This window comes from Pipra filicauda, unplaced genomic scaffold (genome assembly GCF_003945595.2).
Source record: "Pipra filicauda isolate LSUMZ 115617 unplaced genomic scaffold, ASM394559v2 scaffold165_size2600900_pilon, whole genome shotgun sequence".
NCBI classification, from domain to species: domain Eukaryota; kingdom Metazoa; phylum Chordata; class Aves; order Passeriformes; family Pipridae; genus Pipra; species Pipra filicauda.
Window position 1 is genome coordinate 1,630,186 of NW_024104162.1, and position 24,658 is coordinate 1,654,843.

General features: G+C 43.5%; 1 protein-coding gene and 1 long non-coding RNA gene across 5 annotated transcripts in view; one reads left to right on the forward strand and one right to left on the reverse strand.

The window, feature by feature from the left end:
- The window catches only part of MGLL (monoglyceride lipase), a 106,679-nt gene that overhangs the window by 39,729 nt on the left and 42,292 nt on the right, over window positions 1-24,658 (forward strand). For 2 of the 4 annotated variants that reach the window (XM_027729315.2, XM_039379392.1), the window contains exons 3-4: window positions 3,652-3,790; window positions 24,314-24,420. In XM_027729315.2, coding sequence (XP_027585116.1) covers window positions 3,652-3,790; window positions 24,314-24,420 — 246 coding nt within the window. Of the gene's footprint in view, window positions 1-2,362; window positions 2,593-2,634; window positions 3,076-3,651; window positions 3,791-24,313; window positions 24,421-24,658 lie in introns of those variants that run through there. The other 2 variants (XM_027729285.2, XM_027729323.2) reach the window with 2 other exon arrangements.
- Window positions 324-3,407, reverse strand: LOC120322881. The gene is made up of 2 exons (XR_005562832.1): window positions 2,855-3,407; window positions 324-1,805 (listed from the first exon to the last, which is right to left on the reverse strand). It is a non-coding gene; the product is annotated as an uncharacterized LOC120322881 (long non-coding RNA).

Here is a 24,658-nt window from a genome sequence, read left to right on the forward strand (position 1 = left end):
CTTGAGCAATTACTGAGTCAGTGTAAAGATTCACCAAGTGTGAATCTATTTTTTATTAGAAGTTGATTTAGCTTAAACTCTACTTCCAAAACATACTTCACTCCACTAAGACAAGAGAAGATGTTACAGTCTCATAAATACTGCATGCTCAGGCATCCCTTTGATTTCTCACAGGGAGCCAGGATGCAATAATTGCTCTGCTAAAGCCTGGTGTACACTCTGGATACCAGCTAGGTGAATTCCTCAGACCCAATCCAGCTTTCTCAGGTGCCTTTTCATTCACAGCTTAAACTCCACAAAATAATAGGGCAACAAGTCAGCAGTTGCTTTTCATTCATTTTTTATTATGTTAACCTTGGCATGGGGGGTGGGGGGTGTGCTACCTATGGGAAGAAACCTCAAATTCCTGAGGGGTTCAGGGAAACTGGGGAGAAGGGAAGGAGGGATCAGCTGATTCTTCACTTCAGTGCAGTGGAGAGAGTCTGGGCTTGGAAGAAAGGGCAGGCTGGACCACAGTTCTGCTGTCTCCAGATTTAGCTACACAGAGGTTGACAGGGTATCAAGGACATCGTGTATCTGGACTGACCAGGCCAAGCTCTCAAATACAGGATCTCCCCCTTGTGTCCTAACAAAGGTCATTTTCCTTGAGATGCTATTTTTAACCTGAATTTTAGAAAGAGATTTTTTCCTCAACTCCCTTCACCCCTCTGTGGCCCTGGGAACTCTGATATTCCCAGCACCACAGCAGGAGAGGAGCCTGTTCCTGGCGTCAGATTTCATGGGTGGCTGTAGGGAAGCAGTAAACTGTTCCTGGCAGATAAACCATGAGCAGGGGAGGAGGCTCCTTTCCTTCTTTTTTTTTTCTTAATGCAGTTATTATCTGATCTGTATCCTTTAAATAAATATATGTCCTTGCTTCTACCAACTCTGGAGCTGGTTCGTGATAACTCTTTAATTCCACCCATCCATGCTTAGACAGTAGCCAGCCCAGCAAATGGTACACCTCCAGGTACAGCTCCCAGGGCTCTTGTTAAGACTCATCTGACCTAAATCTCACTCATTATAAACAACCATAAATGTTAGTTTTGTTTATTTTTTTTCCAAACAAGAGAAGTTACGGGAATATGCAATTTTGCTTTTGCCATTTATAACTAACACCCCCCCCAGGGCATTTAATATAAATGACAATGAAAGAAGAATAAAATAAGGTCTGGTTTTGATTTCCTTTTTATTTTTATATGGCTCATCTCTGAGGTTTTGCATTTATTGTTATTATTGTTAGCACATTCTTTTTTTCTTTCCTCAGTCTTTGTTCACAGATTTGTACTTGAAGAGCACATTACCTCACTTTAAAAAATAGGGTTAATAGCTGCCTCTTCTTAGAAAGGCTTGAGATTTCTAAGTATATGTAGATATGTAAAAATTAAAGAACTTGGTGAAACGTGAAAGGCCTGAATCTGTGCTCAATAAATGCTAAGCACTTACCAGTATTAAATGACAAAACTCTTTATTTGGATGCCTTAAGGCTGGGAAGCTATGTTAGCTTCAGGAAACCTTGCTGTGACAATTTTTATAAGCAAGTATCATATACCACCAGCAGATCTCACATTACAGAGTTGCAGCATACGTGTTGTGTACAATCTACAGTGACTGGGGCACTATTAAAAGATGTGCTTATAAAATTATATACCGTATTCATGGTATTTACCCCAAATGAGGGTGCAAAGCAAGGGGCTGGGGTGCTCCTCCGAACTAGTATCTGAAGATCTTTTCGGTGTTGCTTCAAAGCCTGAAGTGATGCACATCTAGACGCAAACAGCGAAGTTTGGTGTCAAGATCCCAAGGAGCGGTTCGGACCGGGATGCCCAGGAGGCAGCAAGACTCCACGGTCTCCCCTCCCTGAAATTCAGCGCGAGAAGCCGCCCACGCCCCCGGGGTGCCCCCTCGTGTCCCCCAGCTCGCAGCAGGCAGCTGAAGGGTCGCTCCCATGGCCAGAGCCCAGTGCCGGGGGCCTGCGGGAGCGCTGCTGCCGCTCCCCCCGCCCGCGACCATCCGAGCACGGCGGGGCGGCGGCTGGGCGGGCTAGGACCCCCCTGGGCACACCCGGGGAGGGGGCGGCCGTGCCTCCTCCCTCCCCCCGGCCCGGAGGGCACCTCGAGGCTCTCCCGCTCCCCGCCCAGCCCAGCCGAGGGGGCGGCAGCACCGACCGCGTCCCGGGCGCGGCACCGCCCGCCCCTCCATCCATCCATCCGACCACCCACCGCCCTTCCGCCGCTGCCTCCCTCCTTCCCGGGAGCAGCCGGTGCGCACCGGGCGGTGGAGCCACCGGGCTTCGGCTCCGCCGGGGGACGCGGGGCGGCCGCGCTTGGCCGCGGCGGGAGGATGCGTGTGCGGGGTTGGCGACCTGGCATCGCGTCGGTGCTTGGATCCTCCCTCCTCCTTCTCCTCCTCCTCCCCTCCCTCCCGCTCCCCGCCTGGCAGCGCGGGGCTGGGGAAGTTGCGCTTCCAAGCGAGATGGCTTCGCAGCGGCGATCGCTTTGAGAAAAGGGCTCCCCCTTCCTCGCCTCCCCCCGTCGCCGCGGCCTCCGAACTGTAAGTGGCAGGAAGGAAGTAAAGTTGCAAACAACCTGCAGCGGCAGGAACTTTGTGAGCTGCTCCAGCTGCATGTGTTCAAGGTGCCTTTGATGTACGTGCAGCAGCTTCTGGAAAGTGGACTGCAGCTTTCCCACCCGCCAGCCCTCCCTCTCCCCCACCCTTCCCAGCCTCCCCTCCCACCACCGCCACTTCAGCCCACACACGCAATTTGTTTGAGAAGGAAAAAAAAAAAAGTGATGAACAAGAAGTGGTGAATTACCCAAGCGACTTTCCTCAAAGAGCGAGCGAGCCGGGGAGAGGAGCCGCGGCGAGCCCCGCGCAGCGCCGGGAGGGACCCGCCGGGCGCCCGCCGGGGACCGCGGGGCTGCCGGGGTGTGAACGCGGCTCCGCAGCGAGATGCAAAAAGCCTTATCTGCTTGCGTTTGACTTGCGATGCCGGCTCCTCACTAGAATGCAAACCCTTGCACAGGATGAAAACAGGTTTGTGGCAAATTCTCCTGGAAATGTTCCGCTCCCTGCCGCCGCCACCTTCCTGTCTGAGATGTCAGAGGAGATCTTAATGATGACACGGTGGCAGATACCTCTGCTGCGTACCCTCTACTGTTCTTTGGAAATGTTCAGGCAGAGGAAAATCTTTTATGCAGCTGCCTTTTCATATCTGTAGCGACTGCTGCACAATCTGCACTTGATTGCAGTTAAAATATTCTCTTTAGGATCCGTTTGACAAAACGATGCAAAATAAACACAGATGGGAGAAGTGGGGGAGAGAAAGCTATAATGAAGTACTGGTGATGGATTGATTTTCCCTTCTTCCCCCCCTCCCCCCAATGCTCTACCCCCAAATGTGAACCTTTTCTGAATGAAAACATTGCTACATCTCTGTTTTAAAGCAAAGATTTCGGGGGCTCTTTGGCTGGGGTTTTGGAGGGAGGCTCCCATCAGTGATGCTTGCCTTTTTGATTGACTTTCTTGAATGTCTGTGGCTATCCAGGCTATCAGCTTTTATCTTGGTTCACTTGTTTTAAAGTATGTCTTATTTCTTCCAACACCTTGCAGGTCATTCTTCCAGAATGCCAGAGGAAAGTTCGCCAAAGCGGAGTCCTCAAAACATCCCATACAAGGACCTGCCCCATATCATCAATGCTGATGGGCAGTATCTCTTCTGCAGGTATTGGAAGCCAGCAGCAACTCCCAGGTGAGCACTTGAAAGCAGATGTCCTTTTTTACTGTCAGTAAATAAGACTCTATTCCTGTAATTATTATTTATAGCTTGACTGACATTACAGGGCTGTCTGCATGGAGCTTTACAGAACCACTGAGAGAGATTTCTCTCATCTGAGAGAGCCTCTACTGTAAAGACCGTATTCTCCAAACGTTTACTTTCTCGAGTCAACCTTACAGATGTAAAAGATGGAGTTGCTGTCATTCCATGCACAGCTGGCTTGGTTGGCAGTTTGTTTTGCTACCGAGTGGCTCTGGCAGGTGGCTGATGCCTGTCAGCAATAAACAACTAAACTAATGGCACAGGCAGTTAGGGAGGGGTGGGATACAGGCTTAGAGATGTCCACTCTTTCTGAGTTTCTCAGTGTCAACATATGAAACATCAGCAGCATCTGACTTTGGTTTCAACAGTAGTAGCCGAAATCTCAGGGCAACAGGCAGAATGTTTGACAGCGTTGTTTTTTGACCGTTGTTTGGTTTGTTTTAAATTATTTATAGTTTGTAAATGATTTAGGAAGCTTTTTCACAGTCAACTGCAATTTCAAAGCTGGCCCATGTAATAAACATGGACGAAGAACCAGACAGAGAAAATTTTCTAATATTTTTGTCATAATTTAAATAATCCCTTTACTGTAATAGCTTTCTGTGCTGATTATGATCTGCTATAGATCTCTGCTACTCCCATAGTTATGATCTTCCAGTATCTGCTGGCTTGGCATGTATTTATGCTGCCACTAGTTATTTATGTAGGTACCTACTTCATAAAAATCTGGATATTGTTTTATTGTTTTCTTTTTCTGTAAGCCAACAGGAAGAACTGTGTTGATTTTATACAGCTAGAAAACAGTCACAGGAAGAAGTTGTTCAAGCTGTTGTAGGGAGTTAAACTTTATCCTTGACCACCCAACAGGTTAGACATCATCCTGTGTCCGAATCTGCAACTGCAACTGCACTGAGAGAGGGATACAGGTCCAAGTTAGCTGGCCTTGGTTTTTATGGCTACAAAACTAGGGGACAATGGGAATAACATAGGGCTGGGTGAGCACCCAGGTAACATAGAGGGTGGACAAGCACTGAAGTACCCTGTCCCCAGAGGGGAGGACAGTGCAGTTACCTCACCACGGCTCCATCACACTGGTTGGGCTGTAGGACAGGGGTCTGGTTTAAGATCACCTGGCCCATTTTAGAGTTTCTGAGTTACTTCTACTCACTGCCTTTCAGAAACAAAGGGGAAAGTTTTTGCCACCGAGGCATTACACAATCTTTGTGCCAACCTGAAGATTTCCTCTACACAAAACAAACGCTATGAAACTAAGCTTCTACTGTGAAACCAGGCTGTCTTGTATTATAATGCCAATTAATCATTAACTACCCATAACCTTCAACATCCAGTTGTGGAATTGCTTTTTTTTGTGTTTAATTTTTTACAAAATTAGTAGTGAGAGGATGAGTCTTTGTTCCAGAAATGAAGGGATGATAAAGAGCTGAGAGTTAAAACTTGGTGTCTAAGTCCTCTGGGTAGTTAATTTTTTTTAGAGTTCTGTGCACCAAGCAGTTAATTGAGAGTGAGCTTGCCCTAGTTTTGCAACAACAGAAGTGGATGGAATCAGTGTTGCTCATTTACAAGTAGTTCCTGAGTGCATGCATGTGTGTGTGTGTTTGCGTGTTTGTGTATAAGGAGGGGGTGTACTGTTTATTATTAGCTCTTCATGCATTGTTATGTATGAGAGAGATGGTAAGTGACTGAATAACAAGTCAGTGCCTGGATCCTACAGTCAAGAATGCCCTTGAAGTGCATTTATAGGCAGACCAAAAATACAATATTTTTCCCCCGTCACTTCTCATAAGAACCTCTGCTTTTCTGCTTCCTGTGTAGAAGCTCAGCAACTTTCATCTAATTTTAAGTGTTCAGCAAAAGTGATCTCTATATATATGTATGGGGAGAGAAAGACACCTCAGGGGACTTTTACAGGCCCGTTACAATTTATTTCAAGCACTGAAGGCAGTTCTTTCAATCTTCTAACTCAATTGTTGATTCAGGTTCAAATCTTAACGCTAATGAATGATGCTATAACGGTCGAACGGTGGGATCTTTCATTGATCCATTATGTGTCTAATCCCGGCTAGGGCTACAGAAATACCTCTTCACTGCAGATGCCCAAAGGTTATCATTGACTTGTCTTCTGTTAGAATAGAACTTACCGTCCTTGATCCCACCCCCAGGGAGGGGGAAAACCCGGGATATCTGCCAAAGGAAAAATTAAAAAGTAGCCCTAGCCCGGGGTCGAAGAGCAGACAATGGCCAGGCAGTCTCTGAAAGTTGGGACAACTGACAGACATCACCCCTTGGAGCTGCTGCTTCTCTTTTATCTCCTTGAACAGCCCCACAAAGGTGGATAAAGGCTGTGGCAGATTAATATGCTGTAGCATATTTAAAAAAAAAAAAAACAAACAACAAAAAACCCCCAAACAAACAAAAAAAAACCCCAAACAACAAACAACTGTTTTTCAGGAAGAGAGGGAAATTTTGTGAGGCTTTATTGCTTCGTACTCACAAATACCCAGGCTCTGATCTTGTGTGGTGTTGATCCGACTGATCAGCCCATACTGGTGCACATATGGAAGCTTTGTTATAAGTGCCACCGAGGCCAAGGTTGTCCTGCCAGTGAAAGGCACCTATTGTGAGTTCCTCAGCAGGGTCCCCTTTGTTTCAGAGGGGGATTTAGGTGATTACTTCACAGGAAGCTGACACATAAAGGCACTCAGATGTCATAATGATTAGATGGGGTAGATAGAGTAGGTAGTAATGGCATTAAGGAAGGAGAAAGACAGTGTTTTCCACTTGTTTTTCGGGTGGGAAGTCACTCCCAACAGCAGAGCTGGAGACTGGGTGTTGTCTTCTCTTGCTGCCTGCTGGCAGCAGTGCAGACGCAGCTTCCCGGTCAGCAGCCCTGCAAGCTGCCCAACTTGTTGAGCCAGTTCCATCTTAAAGTGTAATTAAGTGGTCTTGTTGAATGCAGCAGGGAAGAAAAAGCAGAATGTTCTGGTGTCGTTTCCATGCTTTGTGTCAACAGCAGGATTTGTGGAGAATGAAATCGGGTAACTCTTTGGCACCGAGTGCTTACTACTGAGTGCAACACCAGATTTGGACAAGGCAGGGCATTTTCAGGACTATGTAATGTTTTTTGGAGGAATTAAATCATTTGTACCAAACAGGATTGATCTCATGCCTATACCATGTCCCAGTAGCCAAAGAAACCCTACTCAATGGGAAAGCAGTAATTGCATAAACAGAAACAGCATGCTCCATGCAAGGTTAAAACCTCTGCCACCACCCTGAGAACTCTGAGTCTAAATATGAGGAGGTGAGAAATTGAGGAACCATTCTCTATTCCCAGCTCTCAGACAAAACTGCTAAGAATAGGGGTGGGATGAGGAAGGGGAAGGAAAGTTGGGAGGAGAAGTCAGGATGTTTCCTTTGAGGCCTCTAAAGGGCCTGGAGAGCTCGAGAGATTACCTTCTTTTCCTTTCTGTTCCCTATACCCATAGCTTTTTCTGGATGCTTCCTTCTCCGTTCTTCACTGTTTAGATAAGCATAAATGCTTTCTTCTGGGACACTTTTAGTCCCTCTGCTTGACCTCAGGTAAACCCTGCAAAATTTACTGACCCACAGTAGTTTTTTCCAGAGCTGAGCCAGCTGACCCAGAGCTGCTTATAGCTGCAGCCACCACTGACTTTAGACAGAGTGATGCTGGAGTCTCTCCTGGCAGATCAGCCACTCTAGGTTGGGCAGATGAAGGTTGAGACACTTGTAGTTAGAGGATGTATTTGAAAACGTGAGGTCTAGATACCTGAGCTTCCTCAGCTATCATTGTCTGGCATGGTGCTTGTGTATCTCTCCACATAGTGGTCTCTAGGTGATCATCTCATAGATGATTGCCAGCAACTGAAGTGGTCTGCCTGAAACTGAGACACATGTGGGTCACAGATGCATTCCTGGTCGATTGTTAATGTACACTAGAAAGGGTTGCCTCAACTTTAGGCATCATGACCACAGTTTAAGTAAACAGAGTTGCAATTGTCTGAGTAAACAGTGCCTTTGTAGGAGTTCTTTCATTTTTACACCCAGCAAGTGTGATTAAAAATAGAAAATTAAACAAACAAAAAGCACCCACTTTTCTATTTGCTTTTTACATTTGTTTTCCTCTATGAAAAATGCCTGTCATTCATTCTGACTTGTTAGAAATTAAAGGCCAATCCAATAAGGAGAAAATAAATTTCTCTCTTCCCCAAGGATTTTGCAGATGCGCCTGTGGTGCAGAAATACAAACTGCATTTGTATTTGAACTGGCCCTCAAATTGTAAATATTGCTTGATGGCTTTGGCATCTCATTACCAGCACTTCCACAGCATTTCCAGAAGATCAGCACAGCTCCCAGCAGGAGCAGATGACAAAGTTGAATTTTACTTTCAGACCTTTCCAAAATGAATTAATAAATAAATAAATAAACCAAAGTGAAGTCAAAGCAAAGAGAGTCAAGTCACTGATTATAATATCTTTAATTACAGTGTGTGGTTTTAGTGTCTAGAAATACTTGAAGGAGTTTCTAATTCAGCGTCACTCTTGAAGAGCACTTTGTTTGTACTAATGAGGTCAACTTCAAATTAATGCCAAATCTGTGTGCTACAAAGTGACTTATGTCAGCACAGTTTGTCATAGGATGAATTCATCTCCCTCTGTGTGTCTGATCACATCACACACACTGCAAAGGGAAATAACAATGATCATTGTCGAATCAACATTCCAGGCTTTGCTTGCTGTATTGCTATTGCCCGAGTTTCTAAAGCCTCCCTTCTATTCATCAGCCATGTATGTGTTCCTTTAATGCCTCTGTTCTCTTTGCTCCATGTGACTGTTATTCGCTGTGAATAGGGGCATCCTTTTATGATTCCTTATGCAGCTTCAGAGGATGGGCAAATTAGCAAACCAGCTTCTCCTGTCTTCTCTGAAAGACAGGAGAACAGCTTTGGTTCTTGCTGTAGGTACTTCCAACAGGTTTCTTCAGTAGGATAATTTTTTTTTGGTCTCCACAGGAATGTTCTACAGAAGCAAATCTAAATCTGCCTTTATTACACAGAACCCAAGGAAAAAGGAGAATAACAAATGGAATAACAACTGTAATTAAACCACCCCTTTTGCTTGTTCCCCTGTTAGGATCAGCTTCTGAGCACAGGTGTACAATTTTGTGACATTGGTGTCTGGAAACAAGGTGACTTTTGGAGTTCCCTGTTGTGAGTCTCAAAGCAGTAAAATTTCATCCTGATCCTGGGAGCAGCAAAAGAAGCAAAATCAGTGTTGGTTCTCAGCGTGCCACCTGATGAATTGGAAACGGTGCTGTGCAGCATGGTGAATATCAGAGGGAGAGGTAGAAATAGGAGAAAAAAAGAGAAACGGTCTTGAGATTGTATTGCAAAACTCATTTTCTGCTCATTATTCTGCCAGAGACTGAATGATAAGCAAACCTTGCTTCTCTCATGCAAACAGTTCATGTGCTTTTAATTGGAATGCAGGTGTGATGATCAGTACTGGCTTTGTGCCATGGCTCTGACCAATCCCCTCTTTGGTCACTCAGCAATTAGAGACCTGCCAGTCCCTCCAGGTCTATTTATCCTTAGCAGACCCTGCACTGACCCCTGCTTCAAACCAGCTCTTTGTTGACAGTGATGCCATAGCTGAAGCAGACAAACTCATTGATCTTATCAGGGTTCCAGATGGAAGAGCACTTTATTTCACTAGTACAAGAAATATGTAGGTTTAGTCAAAATAATAAAACAGCTGCACACAGTTCCTTGCTTCAATTTCTCCAGCACTCTTGAACATCCCTTGGGAACACACAGCAGCTCTTTTAGGTCACCATGAATAAATCTACAACAAGAGTTGGCCGGTATAGGTGTTCTGAGTAGAGGAGGGTATTTTTTTCTAGATGCCTGTAGCAGAGGAGTTGGCCTTGCAAGTTCCCTTCAAGCTGCTGTGACTTCGTGCTTTTCAGAGCCAGGGTGATCTGATCTCTTTGTTCTTGTAGGGAAATTGCATTGTTCTAAGAGCTGTCCCTGCAGACACATTTGGCTGAGTTGCCTTCCCTAGGTCCAGAAGCACATTGTCCTAATGTGCTTCCACTTGAATGGAAGCCATCAGTGTTTTAAACCTCCTATTGTCCCTTATCCAAAAGATGTGACACAACCCCGATAGCAAATGGCTGATTATCCTAAATATCCAAGGAGATAGCATTGCACCTTGCCCAAGAGATTCCTTAAGATGTGCTTAGGCAGTTATATCCTTTACTGTACTCATACATCCCTGTCCTGTACTCTACCAGTACAGACATTCCGGCGCTATATCAGTATGGCTTATTATCCATAATAGGAAGGAAGAAATTAGCAGCACCAGGGTAAGTAAAGTTTTAGACATCATTAAAATTATATCTCCTCTAGGGTTTCCTCTTGCAGACCCATAAAATTTCACTTATGTTAACTGAAAAAAAAGTACTGGTACAGCAAACCCAAATACCAGCCTTGGGCTAGTCCCAACCATAAACATCATCTACAGCTACCAGACACGGGGGAGTCACTGGGTGGTGGTGTCAGAAGGGCATCTCAAAGCTGACCAGACTCACTGCCTAGACAGTGACACTGAAGTGTGGCCTTGGAGACAGGAAGGGCACCGCTGGTGGAAGCTGTCCTGGGGGCCAAAGTGATGCAGTCAGATTTAGCTGCCTCCAAGCACACTTTTACAGGATGTCCCATCAGCGAGTCACAGGAGATGGGGTAGGTGTTGGTCTTTCTCTGCCTGGGAATGTGTTTGTTTCCCCTAGAGAGATGCAGTACGTTTGTGCCTGAAGGGAATAATTATTTTAGCAGTAGCAGACATGTAGCAGTTTTCAGCGTCCCAAGACCTTGAGTAACAACAAACTTCATGAGTACTTCAACATGCATGAAAGTGTCTCCCCTTCTGCATGACAGACACTGGCTCTCCAGCCAGGAGCTGTCTTCATTTCTGTTTGGCAGGCGCTCGCTTGATGATGAACCCTCCCATACTGAGTGATAGCAAAGACAGCTTGCTAGACCTAGAGAATTTAGTGTCAGAAAACAGAATAAAGACGCCAATGAGGAGCAGAGAACAGGCAAAACACATGGTCAAGACAGTCATTAGGCAGTGACACAATGACCAGTGATTTACAGAATCGGACTCTTAATTTCACTGTACTTTTATTTCCTTGTCTAAAATTGGGTGTAGTCATCCATCCAAGTGATACGAATTGAGGTTGGAGTCACTAGACAAAAGTTGCCAGAGAAAGTAAGTTATTCCTTGAGGAGCTGGTGGTTGAAGAGGACTTGATGTTTGAAGAGAGATATTAGAAAAAGTCTACTAAGTGATGCATTAGTTCTCTGCAGTTCAGCTACAGGTAAATGGTCTCAGCAGCAATCATTGAAAAGAAAGGATAGGAAGAAAAAAGGGAACAAAATATTGACAACTGGGCTAAAGCCAAACATTTAGCAGTAATCGTTTGCTCCAGTGTTGTGTTCAGAAGGGTAAGGAAAAAATGTACAAACTGCTATAGATTTGCTATGCAAGAAAGATTACTGATCTTTTTGAGCTGTCTGTCTGACCTATGGTAAAAGAACTTGCTCTATATGTTTTTTTCTTCCTTGTTCAAGCTTGAAGCTTGCAGACTGAGGGAATAAAACTTAAATCTTTGGCCTTTCTTTAGAATAGAAAGTTGGTTTAATTTGCTATAGTTGTCAGCAGGTTAGCTGGTTCACCAGCTGGCAAGATGTGCTTATTTTTATAATTTTTCAATGTACTTTTTACTTTTATTTTCAAAACTATCTCAGTGGGGTTTCAAATTCAACTGTCAAATTCCAGAAATCTATGGTGGCTTAATTTGCTGGGCGAAAGGCATGAGGAGTGATGGGGAAGCTGTAAGTAATTAAATTGCAGTAGAGATAACATCTACTGACTTAATGGTTAAGCTTTTTCTTCATTTTTTCAATTTTGTGTGAGAGCTAATCTACAATATTTGAAAAAATGTATTATTATATAATATATTGTATATTATTATATATTATGTATTTTTATTATTATTATTATATTAAAAACTGTATTCTGAGCAGCATTCACGATCTCATGTTATTAAAAAGATATTCAGGCAATCAACATTCAGTCATCCTCTGACCCACTGCAAACGAGGGGCAGGGAACATCTCAACCCAGGCTGTTCTGAAAATGCATAGAGCACCTCTATGACATTATTTGATGCCCACAAATTCATTAGGACAGAAAGCTTTTTAAAATTTTTTTTTCCAGGTTCACTGTGGCCCTGTGCATGTAGCACAGGAAACCCACATCTTGACATCTTCAATTCTGCTGTTGAACTCCTGCTGGCTGCTGTAGGGTCATGTTTTGCCTCATGCTGTGTGTCCACCCTTGCCCCTGGCATGCAGTGTTGCTGTGGGCAAGGCTTTTTACCTCTGTACTTCAGTTTGTGTAGCAGTGGGAGAAAAGGTTGATCCTTGCTTGGGACAGGGTAATGGATCAGAGGATCTCTTGAGGTGCCATTCATCTCTGCCTTATGTGACTCTACAAGTGGCCTAGTTGCATCCTCTGTAAAGCATTTTGGGTTTTCTGAATGAGGAGTGTTGTACAAAAGCCAGCTGTTGTTATTATTTATCCTGTTTATTTACTGGTCACATTTCTCAGAGCTGGGGAATGGGGAAAAAAAAGCAATCAGCAGACTCACTTTGTTTACATTTCATTTCACTTTCAGTGTTTGGGGAATGTTGATTTGTTAAACACTGTTCCTCCCTTTGAGGATCTTAGTTTTACATCGTGGAAACATTGCCTCATTCTTACACACAGGTGTATGTTTCCCTTTTGAAGCACCATTTAAGGGTTCTGCCTGTCAGAGGTTTTCTTCCTGCTGTGCACATTCTCCTGTTGCTTTAGGAGCGGTGATCAGATCCCTCAGCACAACTACATGCACCATCAAGGCTTGTTTACATTTTGCTGAGCCCAGAATATTTTCAGATGTGTCGCTGCTAGAGCCGACCCACCATCCTGCAGGCAGGTCCAAACCTGTGCTGCTCCAAACGGCCCTGCCAGCTCTTGGGCACCATGCAGGGCACAGGCACAGAGCTCCAGTGAACCCCATCCCTGCCTCACAGCCACAGAACTCGGGGCTCTCTCCTGCCCCAGGTCCCACGTGACACATGCAATGGTTCAAGCCTCATATGGGAGCTCCGTGTCTCCGATGCCTTGAGCCACCCTGGTGTTGTGCTGCAGCAATAGAGCTGATGGAGCTCTTCCCATTCCCATGGCAGGCTGTGACGGGTGCACCCCTCACATGTGATCCAGCACACGTCTTGGAAGTTGGCAGAAGAGAAAGTCGGGAGGAAAGGCAAAACATCTTCCATGCTGCTAGCTCAGACATCATCTCTGACTCCTTCTTTGCTGGAATTGAAGGAGTCGGAGCTGGCATGGCAGTGGTGGGGTTAATAGCTGTGGTATTGAAAGTATTTGCTCTTGATATTGCTGATGCTTTTTTAAAATGGTCAGAAATATGTGGTACAGCCTCTGGTAAAGCACTCCACATAAAACACAGCATTTCTGCAGCAGAATAACAGCTTGTGGTTTAAATAAATGTTGTTATTTCTGCTCGTCTGTAGGTGTACATATATGTTTTGGTTCAGTGGCTGCCAGATACTGTAAATGAGTATTGATTTCCTTTTCTATTTTAAGCTTTTCTGCAGAAAAGACATCCCACATGCCTTTAGCTTTCTTTGCCTGTAGCTAAAGTGATTGCAGCCAAGTATTTATCTAACTAAATACTCTTTTATTTTATTCTTACTGCTCATCCTTGTTTTAGTAGTTGCACCCCAGGCTGGCCAGGACCCCATTCACATTTTGGAGCTTAAAGCTGTTACATCTGGCCTTTTTTGAGAGCAAATCAACAAGACAGTGATTAAAACTCATGGCAGGTAGGTTCTTTATTTATGTTAGCATGGCAGCCCTCACTGCCAGAGGTGAAGATGCCTGGATGCTAGAAATGAAAGAACATTTTCGGAACCAAACCTTCAGTAGCTAAAGTCTTTGGACACACAGATTAGCTCAGTGCAGCCAAGAAATAACTCATCTGGATTTGGCAGCCATAGACTGAAATCTGTATCTGTTTGTTAACTTTCAAGTTGTCTGTAGGTAAACCATTGCACCTCACCTGTGATTAAAATTTACTTTGATTCAAAATGTGAATAAACATTTCAGCCTTTAAAGCCCATGTTGCAGTGATCACTGTCTCAGCAGCGTTCCATGTCTCACGTTTAGCTGCTTGCATTCAACTTTCCTTCCTACCTCAGGTCTACAGCAAACATGGAATAGTAAATTAATTGGAACAAGCTCAAAGCCTTGGCAAACATTTTGCCTGTGACATTCCTGATTCCCCAGAGGAATAGCTCCTGATATTGATTTTGACAGAGCCTGTAAAGACTCACTGTAAAGATTCCTCTCATAACTGGGCAGGGCTGAAGTGCAGCTCTGGGATGTGCCAAGATTTCATTGGAAATTAATGTGTTTAATCTCAAAATATGTTAAAATATACATAAGCACTTTATGATTAGGAAATCAATCCTCGAGTTTCTGTCTCTAAGTTTATGGGATAATTCCATCCAACTTTTGGAAAATCACGCGGAAAAAGATTGGCAACTTGGAGACTCGGGTTACCTGTGACATTTGAACTTTTAATGAGTTCATCAGTTAGTTAAGGATAACCAATTAAGATCTCTGCCAACACAGAGGACTGCTGACAAAATTGGCAATTGACTTAGTGCAGGAAGCAATCAAGAGTTGCACATTATGGGTGGGATTGCCTGGCTACAAACAGTGCTATTAGGTCTAAGTATGTCAGGGAATTAAGTTTTTCTTTAAACTGTTGCCATACAATTGGGAATTGTACATTCAGTGTTTTATTAAAAAGTAATAATAACATACTATTTTGTGTTTACAGAACAGGTAAGGTGTCATCTCTTTTCTTGCTCCTTCTTTATTCACAGCTCTCTTCCTGAAAGGTGCCCCTGACCGTGGTGGGGGGTTGGAACTAGGTGATCTTCAAGGTCACTTTCAACCCAAACCATTCTGTGATTCTGAGCTAGTGAAGATTTGCCCACATAAGCCCAAAATGCCTGATCAAAGCACTTCAGTCATGCAGTTTTTATTGCAAGGAATAGCTTGGAAATGCTCTGACTCCTTGTGCCAGGTGTGCACTTTTCAGCCTCTTCCTTGCACAGGTACTGAGGTGATGAGTTGAATTCTTCCTTTAGTACCTTTTTCAGTATTGCTTGTCATGAGTTGTCTGTACCATCCGCTCCTGAAATAGCAACATGAGAATGGAGGTGATCACAATTATGGTAGAGAATAAAACATGGACAATCACATTTTAGAAAACCATAAATTTTGTGGGGAGATTGACTTTGAAGGACCTCTGATGTGCCCAGGTTCAGACCGATAGTGATGTCCTGCATCAGAAATACCTTGTGAAAAAACTGAAGTCAGAAGAAGTCTGCAGACTTGTCTTAGAGGGCTTTAGCAAATGATGCTTAACATTTAGATGTAGTATTCTCTGCAGCACTTGATTATTTGTCTCAAACAGTGAGCCCTTCTTAACAAATATTTGAAAATAACCAAGCAAACAAACATGTTACTAAGGACTTGAAGTTAGCAAGTAATTGTGTGGACCAAACCAGAGGGATGGCTTTATTAAATCAAATAATTTCCATAATTTGAAAGCTACAGAGGGTCATCTAGAACTCCCCACCTCGATACAGGCATACTGCTATCTATTTTCATCTTCTGTGCTATGCTGAAGGGTGAGATTAAATTGTCAAAATGGGGCTGGGATATCACACAGGGAGCAATTTTACATGGCTTGAGTTGATCTGTTAGTGAAGCACACCTTGTTCCTTTCTAGGAAGCCTCCCTGGTCTTTTAGGGTTGAGTTGGATTTGTCAGGCTATGAACTTACAGCAGCAGTAGTGACTTGTCACTGAACAGGTGCCAGTGTTCTGAATGTGCCGAGACTGCAAGCGAGCTCAGTAAAAAGGAACTGGCTTTGCACAGCTGCTTTGAAGCAGAGACATACTTTTATATTAAAAAAAAAAACAACCTTTTTGGTTTAGTGAACGGATCTAGTACTGAACTAGTGTGTAGTGCTGAGTTTAAGCAATAGTAACTGTGCAGAAGAAGCTTCTGGCCCTTCAACAGCAGCCTTCTCATGCCTCGTAAGGACAGTCTGTCTCATTACATGGGACTTTCTTTTTCCAGGGCTTTGGCTCACCAGGCAGTGCCTGCATTTTGATTTCAAGAAGAAACTGCCACATGACTGGCTAAACAGTAATTTTTGTCCCTTTGGAAATCATTAGAGGTTCAGTGCAAGTCCATGAAAGAGGAAGAGGAGTCTGTGAAAACTGTTCTTGCTCTTACTCCCTATCTGTTGATTCTCCACTGAGAATGGTGGTCCTGCAGCCTCCTTCCATCTGCAGTAGCTTTCCTTCCAAGTCAACATGAATTTTTAATAAAATTAACCAAAAGTATTTTATTTTTCCTGATTTCCAAGGGGATCTGTACCAGAAACTCTTTTGTTTCTTTGCATAACTTTTCTTCACACCCTAAAGCTGTTCTAAAAATTTGGGGTGTGATTTCAGATTGATTTGAATTTTGCAGCTGTGCTTTGCACAGTTTTTTTAGAAAGATACTGACTGTTTTGTGCATCTATCCTTGTAGCTCCCCTTAGGAGATCTGACCTCCATTTTATCTCTCTTGTAGCCCTTGTACTGAAGAAGGGCTGAAGCAGAGCAAAGTACAGAACCAGGATGTCCAATTCCAGCCTTCCTCCCAGTCAGGCCCTGGGGCGGTTCTGCCCACGCTCCCCCAACCTCATCTCTTCCTCAGTCCTGTGTGTGTGGCAATGCCTACACCTTCCCTCTTTGGAAACAGAAGTTGTAATTCTTCTTTCAAAGATTCCTGTGTTCTGTAGAAGGGCAGCAGCAAGAGGGAAGTGCAGCTCCAACCCTGGGCTGCCTGTGTCTCCAGGGATCTTGTCTTCCTTGTAGATTCAAAGCAGCAGGTCTGGCAGTCAGTTTTGCCAAGGAAAATCCCATCTCTGATATCAAAGTGGAGGATTGGCTCCCCGAGGCAGTCCGTGTAACCCTAGAATCCCTCCTCCTCAGATTTATCCAAGAAAGAGGTGGGAAGATCCGGCCCACGAGTTTTAAGCTACACACCATGCATTTCAACTCTGATCTCAGCCTCACGTCCCCTAAAATATTACTTCAAAGCTTCCTTGAAACAAAATACAGCTGGTCTCAAATGTTAACTTTGCAGAGATTTATCCAGAGCCATGCAATTTCAAGGATCCAATAATTCCTTCCCTCCCACCCCCACCTGAAGTTTCCTTCCTGTCTTTTCTCTGTATTAGACAACTCCTGAGTTATTCTTGGTGAGGGCTTGCATTTTGAAAAGCTACAATAAATCAGTGTAAACTGTTTCTCCACATTGTTTTGCGCTGGCTCTGTCTAGATCCTGTTGAACCTTTTGTTTTGAAATATGTTTTTACCACCCAGTTCTGTCTCTGCTCCATTGATTTATGTGTCTGCACTTTCTGGTGTTGTTGGAGAACTCCTGAATGTCATGGCAGTTCTCAAATGCCCTCCTAACTCTGTGCTGGTGAGGAATTGTGATTTTGAAATGTGTCATGAGAGTGGGCTTGCAGACATATTCCGAGAGAGCTGCTTATACCAGCAGGCACAGATTTTGAGACTGAGCCTGAAATCTCTATGGTGTAAGACAGTAAGATGGTGCTTACACCAACAGGAGCCTCTTTGGACAGACTTACATGGGAATTTCCAAGCCTGAGGAAATGAAGAAAGAAAGTGGGAAGCAGAGTTTTGCTGAAGAGGCTTATTTTTTAACTGCCAGTTTAGGATCTGGACAGGAGTGAAGCTACTGATTCTACTAGACTGGACCAAACCACATCGAACACCAGTGTGCAGAACCCTCAGTCCCCACAGTCTCTGTAAAGGCAAGCAGAAATTGTGCAGCGTGACGTAGTGCATGTTCCTTTGACATGTTCTGTTGTGCTTAAAGGATTTTCACAGTTAAACTACTACATTTGTGAACCACTACTTACGTCAGTCTATCTAGAAGAGGTGAATTCCTCCAGATTCGGAGCTCTGTGAGATATCCATGCTGATGCTCTGTGGTCTGTGATATTGAGAGAAGGTTGATAGAGACTCGACTCCAGGCTATTGCCATTCTGACTTGCTTTTTCCCCTGAGTTGCTAAAAATAGCTATAAAACTGCTAGTTTCACACAACAATGTTCAATGGCAGCTGAAGAAAGAGTTGGCTACCCAGATTACAGACCTGCATGGCAAAGCTGTGGGCCAGTAGGACAGAGGCTAAGAACACAGTTCTCAAGAAACCTGAGCAAGAGAGCAAGCTCTTGGATGTAATGCCTCCTTGGCATTGGATTGGAATTAGGAGCAAAGTCATTGCCTCTTAATCTCCAGAAGGACATAACTCAGATGCTTCCTAGAGATGGAAGGATGGCATGAAGGGACACACCTGACTCCACCATAAATATTCCTGTCTAACTGGAGTCATCAGGCTGAACTCTTGGCTAAGCACAATGTGAGAGAAACTGTCATAGCTATTTTGTGATCCCTGCCCATAGCCCAAGTTTTATGAGGGTCATGTGGGACACAAATCACCTCAGGAAAAAAAAAATGCAAAAGTTGACTCAAAAAGCAGACACAGAGACATCCCTCTTCCAAACTTCAGGTCTTACACTGAAAGCAAGGGGCTGAAGAGGTCTCCAGAGAAAAGGTCACCAACAGTGAACAAAAAAATTCATTCTTCATTACATGTTCTTGGAAATTATTAGCTGAATTCTTTTTTTTAGTGGTAATCTTTAAGCAAATACCAAGGGTAGAAAATTAGATTGACGCTTAAATCCAACAAACTTACAAGCTGCTTAATGCACAATCTTATCATGTGAAAAATAACTAATCTTCATAGTCAGTGAGGCTCAGTCACCCAGCTAACACAAGAATGCACACCTTTCAGTGACTTTCCATTATAATATACTTTGGAAGCAAAATACACACATAGCATTACATTTTTAACACATTAAAAGATCTGTGAGCAACTGTCCAATTGCTTGTCCAAAAATGTGACTAGTGAAATGTTTTTGATAAATAAAGGTTAATTGTTCAGCTGCAAAGGAACTGATAAATCAACTCAAAACAACAGAATGTAATACTTAAGCCAGTCATTTTTCTGGCAGTCTAGCTGGCTAAGAGCTTTCCTGTCATTTAGTTTTTAAAAATTACTTTAGGAATTTAGTGTCTGGTATTCAAAACTGTTCAAGTCAGATGTTCTTTGTTAGAACTGATCTGGTTCTGATAACAATATACATAAGACCAAATGAAAAGCATGGTTGCCTTACACAGAATAACATAGTATTAGCTTAAGTTGAGAGGACTCTATTCAGGAAATCACTTCTGCATGTGATTAAATCAATCCTTATTCCGGACAGCATTTATAAATCCTTTTGTAACTTTCATCTTGTACTTTGCAAGTCCTGTTGACTTTCATGTGTTGATGAAAGTTTCCTGAGGTTAAGCAAGTACTTAAACATTGTTCTGAAGAGGGATGCTTTTGAATGAGGTGGAAAAGATAGCATTTTTCATATATGCAGTCATAGGAAGTTTGTTTTCTGTTCTTTAGTCTAATCCCAATGTTTTGGGTTATTTTCTGGCAATAAAAGAGCATGCACAGGATCCCACAGTAGTGGCTCTCTCCCCAGAGGACACAAGATGTTAAAGTCATACCATCCTGCTCGCTACCTCCTTTGTTTAGTTCAGCTTCAACATGACTTTTGTTGAAAGCAAAGCAAGAACATGGGTCTTACACCCAGCAGGACCCAAGTGCTGAGTGGTGTTTCTGGCCTGCAAGGTTTCATAGCACAACAGCTTTCTGAGTGTTTTCATTTTGTTTCTAACGATGAGCCTCAGTTCAAGGAGGCTCTTGCTCAGGTGTGTGATTGCAATTGATTGTGGAATTGCACCTCTAAACAATTGTTCTGGCACAGCAGAAGGGGCAACATGTGTCCAGCACAAAAGAAAGTGAGAACCTCTAAACCTGGTACTGCCTTTGTGTGTAAAGCTGCAACCTAAACACCACCCTGCCCTGTGAAGCTGCTCCCCACACAAGAAGTGAAATATTACTGTGGGTGAAATTACAGTGAGGAATAGGGAAGGTTGCAAACAGCTAAAGTTTGGATCAACTGGTGACCTCCCTGAGAAGCAGGACAGAAAGACAATATTTTCATGTGGATTTGTGCACATTGGCGTTGGCTTTGCGTTGCAACCTGGCCTCCACCAACTCCCAACATTCCTGATTCAGGAAAGGGTGTTTGCACGTGCCTTGTACCAACTGCAGGTGTGACATTGCTGCATATTACTGGCTTAACAAGCCACAGCTGCAGCATAGGAGGGGCTGATACCAGTGATGGGTGACCTGCACAGTGGAGTGTGGGAGCAGAGACTGGTCACTGATGTACACCATCACCTCCTTATGGGAGAGAACTAAATACAGCCAGTAGTTGATTTAAACAGAAGAAGACAAATATTGTCCTGCCCTCTTGTTGCAATAAGCAACTGCATCTGTTTGCCAAGCTGTGCGGTACCAGGAGGCAGAAACCTGCGGTGGGGAGGGAGGAGGAGGTGGTGAAGGCTATGGGAAGGGCAAGGGATCTGTGAAAACCATCTGTTGCTTTTGCAAACAGCAGTCAATAAACTGGTTCCCTTTAATAGCCACAATTGTTGCACCAGTTGGGTGAGAGCAAGTGCATGGGCAATTACTCATGCTCAGCTCACACCTTGGCTTTGTGTGGAGACACACCTGCTGAGTGTGGGGGAGCCCTGTGTGAGTAGGTGCTTTCTTGAACAGGTGCCAAAGTAATGCCGTTTCGAGATGTTCAGCAATTACAGTTCCACCAGCCAAAGCCAGCTGGAGCATCCAAAAATACATCAGGTTTCCCTGTCTGTGGTCAGAGAGATTGGAATTAGCGTGTGTTCAGGCACAGGTCAGTCTCCAACAGAAAGCTTTGCAGGCTGTGCACTATATTTTCTACCTGATATGTTCGAAATGCCAATGATTTCAGCAGCACAACTTCAAGAGCTGGAATTGAAGAAATTTCTCCCCAGTACCAGTTTGATACATGGCCTGTACAAAAACCTTTTTTAAACAAAATTCTCATTGAGGCTGCACACAGAGGCACCGCAGTCCTGCAAAATCTTAAACGCTGCAGGATTCCTGTATTAATTTTAAATGAGTCTGTTGAAAACAATCTCTGATATTCTATTATTCCAGCCATTGTGGTAAGGAAGGAGCAGGCTGTGATTCCAGAGCAGGGATGTCTGCAAAAATGTTTACATACAGTAAAGAACTGCTGTCAGTCAATCTAATCACTCGTTGCATTTTCCTGGCAGCTTGCTAGTGAAAATACATTGAACCATGCATTTGCTATACTGCCTTCAGGTGTTACTTGCCAAATCTAAATTTGTTTTGTAATGGAAAATGAAGGATTAAGCGAAAGAGCCAGATCTTTCAGTCACTGTTCAGATGATACTCATACTAATTTCAATTTTTCAAGCTATTGTGTTTAATGTATGGCCTCTGTGCTTAGACCTGAAAGCTGGAGCTAAAGAGCTGTGTAGATGTGACCTAGTTCTAAGTCAGTAAAGCCACTCTCACTTTTTATTGAACAACAGAACAGACTACTTTTGTTTCATCATGACAATCCAGAAATTTTACTCCTTGTTTATGATTTTTGATAGGATAAAACTTTCAAAAGTATCTAAGTCTCCTCGACAACTGCTGTCTTTAGAGCTCTTAAGTCAGAAACAGGCTCAGGGATTTTATTCAGTATTTTGCAGACAAATAACAACCCAGATCTGTTCCCTGCGGTGTGCAAAGGCTCAGTTCTGCTCAGTTCTGGCAGCTGTGTGCTAGGTGAGAGGAGAGGTCACAGGAACACCTTGTCTCTCTGAAGAATTGAGGTTTTTTCTTTTCTCACTGGTTTCACAGCTAATGAGGGGTCTGAGCATCTAGGAGGATGCTGACAGGCTAAGTCATGGTTCTGTATCAGTGTGAATGAAAGCAAAATGAGGGCTTTGTTGTCAGGGGATGAAATAACCGAGAATTTCCCGAAAGAGCTTCCCATTAGGTTTCATTCACTTGATGCCATTCAGTGCATAAATTCAAATAATATTTCCCTGAGAAATGAAGGGCTTTATTCAGTCAGCCAAGTTACACCTTAATCTCTGTACCTAGTCAGCAGAAACAAATGTAGTCCTCTAAAGAGTAACTGAGGGCTTAAGTAATACACTGAGCAGGGAAGCTGTCAAGGAGGTAAATGGCAGAGAGACTTAACCTGTCTGAGTCTGTTGGATACCAAGGTGATGGGTACACGGGAATTTCTCTCACATTCCCTTATTTTCTGCATCAGTGTCCTATGCAGGCAGTGCCACTGTGCACTGCAGAGTCCAGAGCCTGTGGGTTAACAGCCTGCCTTTGCTTCACCGCCTGTGGTGTTTCTGAATGTTGGGCAGGTCTGCCAGCCCCCGTGAGGTCTCTTTAGGTGGCCCAGGACAAGGGCTGAGGTACCATTTGGTGTAGGTGGAGACAGAAGCAGTTGGATGGTGCTTCCAGTTGTCAGGAGCATGTACAGAATCATGATCTGCTCTTCCAACACTGGCTGAAGCATTTCTGCTGCGCTGCCTGTGTCTGGGAGAGGTGGGACACCTAAAGCTATGATGTCTCTGCTGCAGAGAGTTAATATTCTCCGCTGTGGAATGAGCAATGTCTCAATTCCTTCAGTGTTTGGAGCTTTACTAGACCCTGCACTCCTAAAATCAGTCTGTCTGCCAGATGCTTAGATAACTTGACAAACCTGTTGACCAGGGACAATGACAAAGGAAGGAATGACTGCTCCACACAGATTGTTTTGAAACCCTCAGTGACACTAAGATGATTTGTAAGGCACAGCAAGTTAAATATGGTGCATGACCTAACCTCACCCTTGCTAATTGGTGTTAGACAAGAGACCAGAGCATCTCTGTGTTGCTGCTTTTGTGGTGCTGCTCTGTACAATCCTTCTGGTTTCAATGGGTGCTCTTGCAAGTTGTCTGGCTGAGAAAATACTTTGAAGCAGGTGCAAATCAAAGAGCTAGAGCAGGAGTTTCTACACTATCCATCATGTTTTTAAAGTTTAAATATATTAAGATTTTATTGCAGTTTATTGCAGTGAATACAGTCTAAAAAGGTATTCAAAACCTCAGTCAAAATAAAGTTGAGGAATTCACTAGCTCTTAACTGCTGTCATTATTTTATGTTGTCAGTTCATGTAATATTTCACTGTTCATGTACTAAAAATGTCAAACTTGTAGCCTTCAAATGATTTTGTGGTTGCTGATGTTGCAATGACAAATGGTTCTTTTAAACAAACAAGTTATGTTTATGTTGCTAAAGCTGTTTTTTAAATAGCCACCTGTCAAATCCAGCAAAACTTCTGCAATTTCATTGCTACTTCTGCTATAGTTCTAGTCTAAGTCTATACAAACTTTATCTAGTAAAAACACTGTGGAGGTTTGTTCAAGTTCAGTCACTCTCACTTGATGCCATTCCAGGAAAAGAAAAGTATTATTCATAAAACTGGAATCTTCAAAGATAAGTATTTGCAAAAATAAGGGTCTGCAGACTGTTTGTTTTATTATCTCTGTCTGTAGCCTTACAGAGCTATGTAAGAGTCACTTTAATCACGAAAGCAAAGCAACTGTTTTGGGGCAGAAACTGGAATGGTAAAATTACTGGAGTTGGGTCAAAAGATAAAATTCCAAAGTCCAACCAAAGTTCTTGGCTGAAATTTCCTCTTGGGGTACTCTCGAGCATCAATGTTGCAAGTTATAAAGTTGAGGACAATATTTGTATTTGAATCCACAGAGAAATACCAGTTGCAAAAGAAATAAATGGCAACACTTACACTGTAGGAGAGTGTAGGAGAGTGTAGGCACCTCAAGCCCAAGATGGAGTTATCCAGCTCAGGGACTCACTCACATTTAACTTGCAGTAGACCACAGTGGCTCTGTCCCATGAGCACTTGACTTCCATGTAGTCTGTCCTGCTTCCACCTGGTGAAGACCAAGTCAATGGAGGATGACAACGGTTTCCTCTCTGTTCAAACCCTCTCAGCCATTATGTATTTGCCTCGTATTTGCTGATGTCTGAAATGCTGTTGCTGAATTGAATACACTGGTTTCACTTGCAGCTCTGAAGCCTTTGTGGGTTGATTGCCATGTTAATGATTTATACATTGGTGCTCCATTTAGGGCCCTCGTGTTCATCGCCCACGGCGCTGGGGAGCACTGCGGCCGCTATGATGACTTGGCCCAGAAGCTGACAGGACTTAACTTGTTTGTGTTTGCCCATGACCATGGTGAGTAGCCCTAAATCTGTACTTGATTTACAGCAGCTCAGGCCTTTACTGAAGTAAATGCTGTTAAAGCTACTCAGCACTGAGAGAAGAGTCTATAAAATATTTACAACTAGACATAAATGAGAAAGGGATCATCTGTTGCTTTGTAAAGATCTGCATGTTGAATCTTTTAAAGCTATCCCTGTTTGCCTTGAGTTTTCCTCAGCCTTGCCCTTGACATTACTGCTGGTGCTATTTT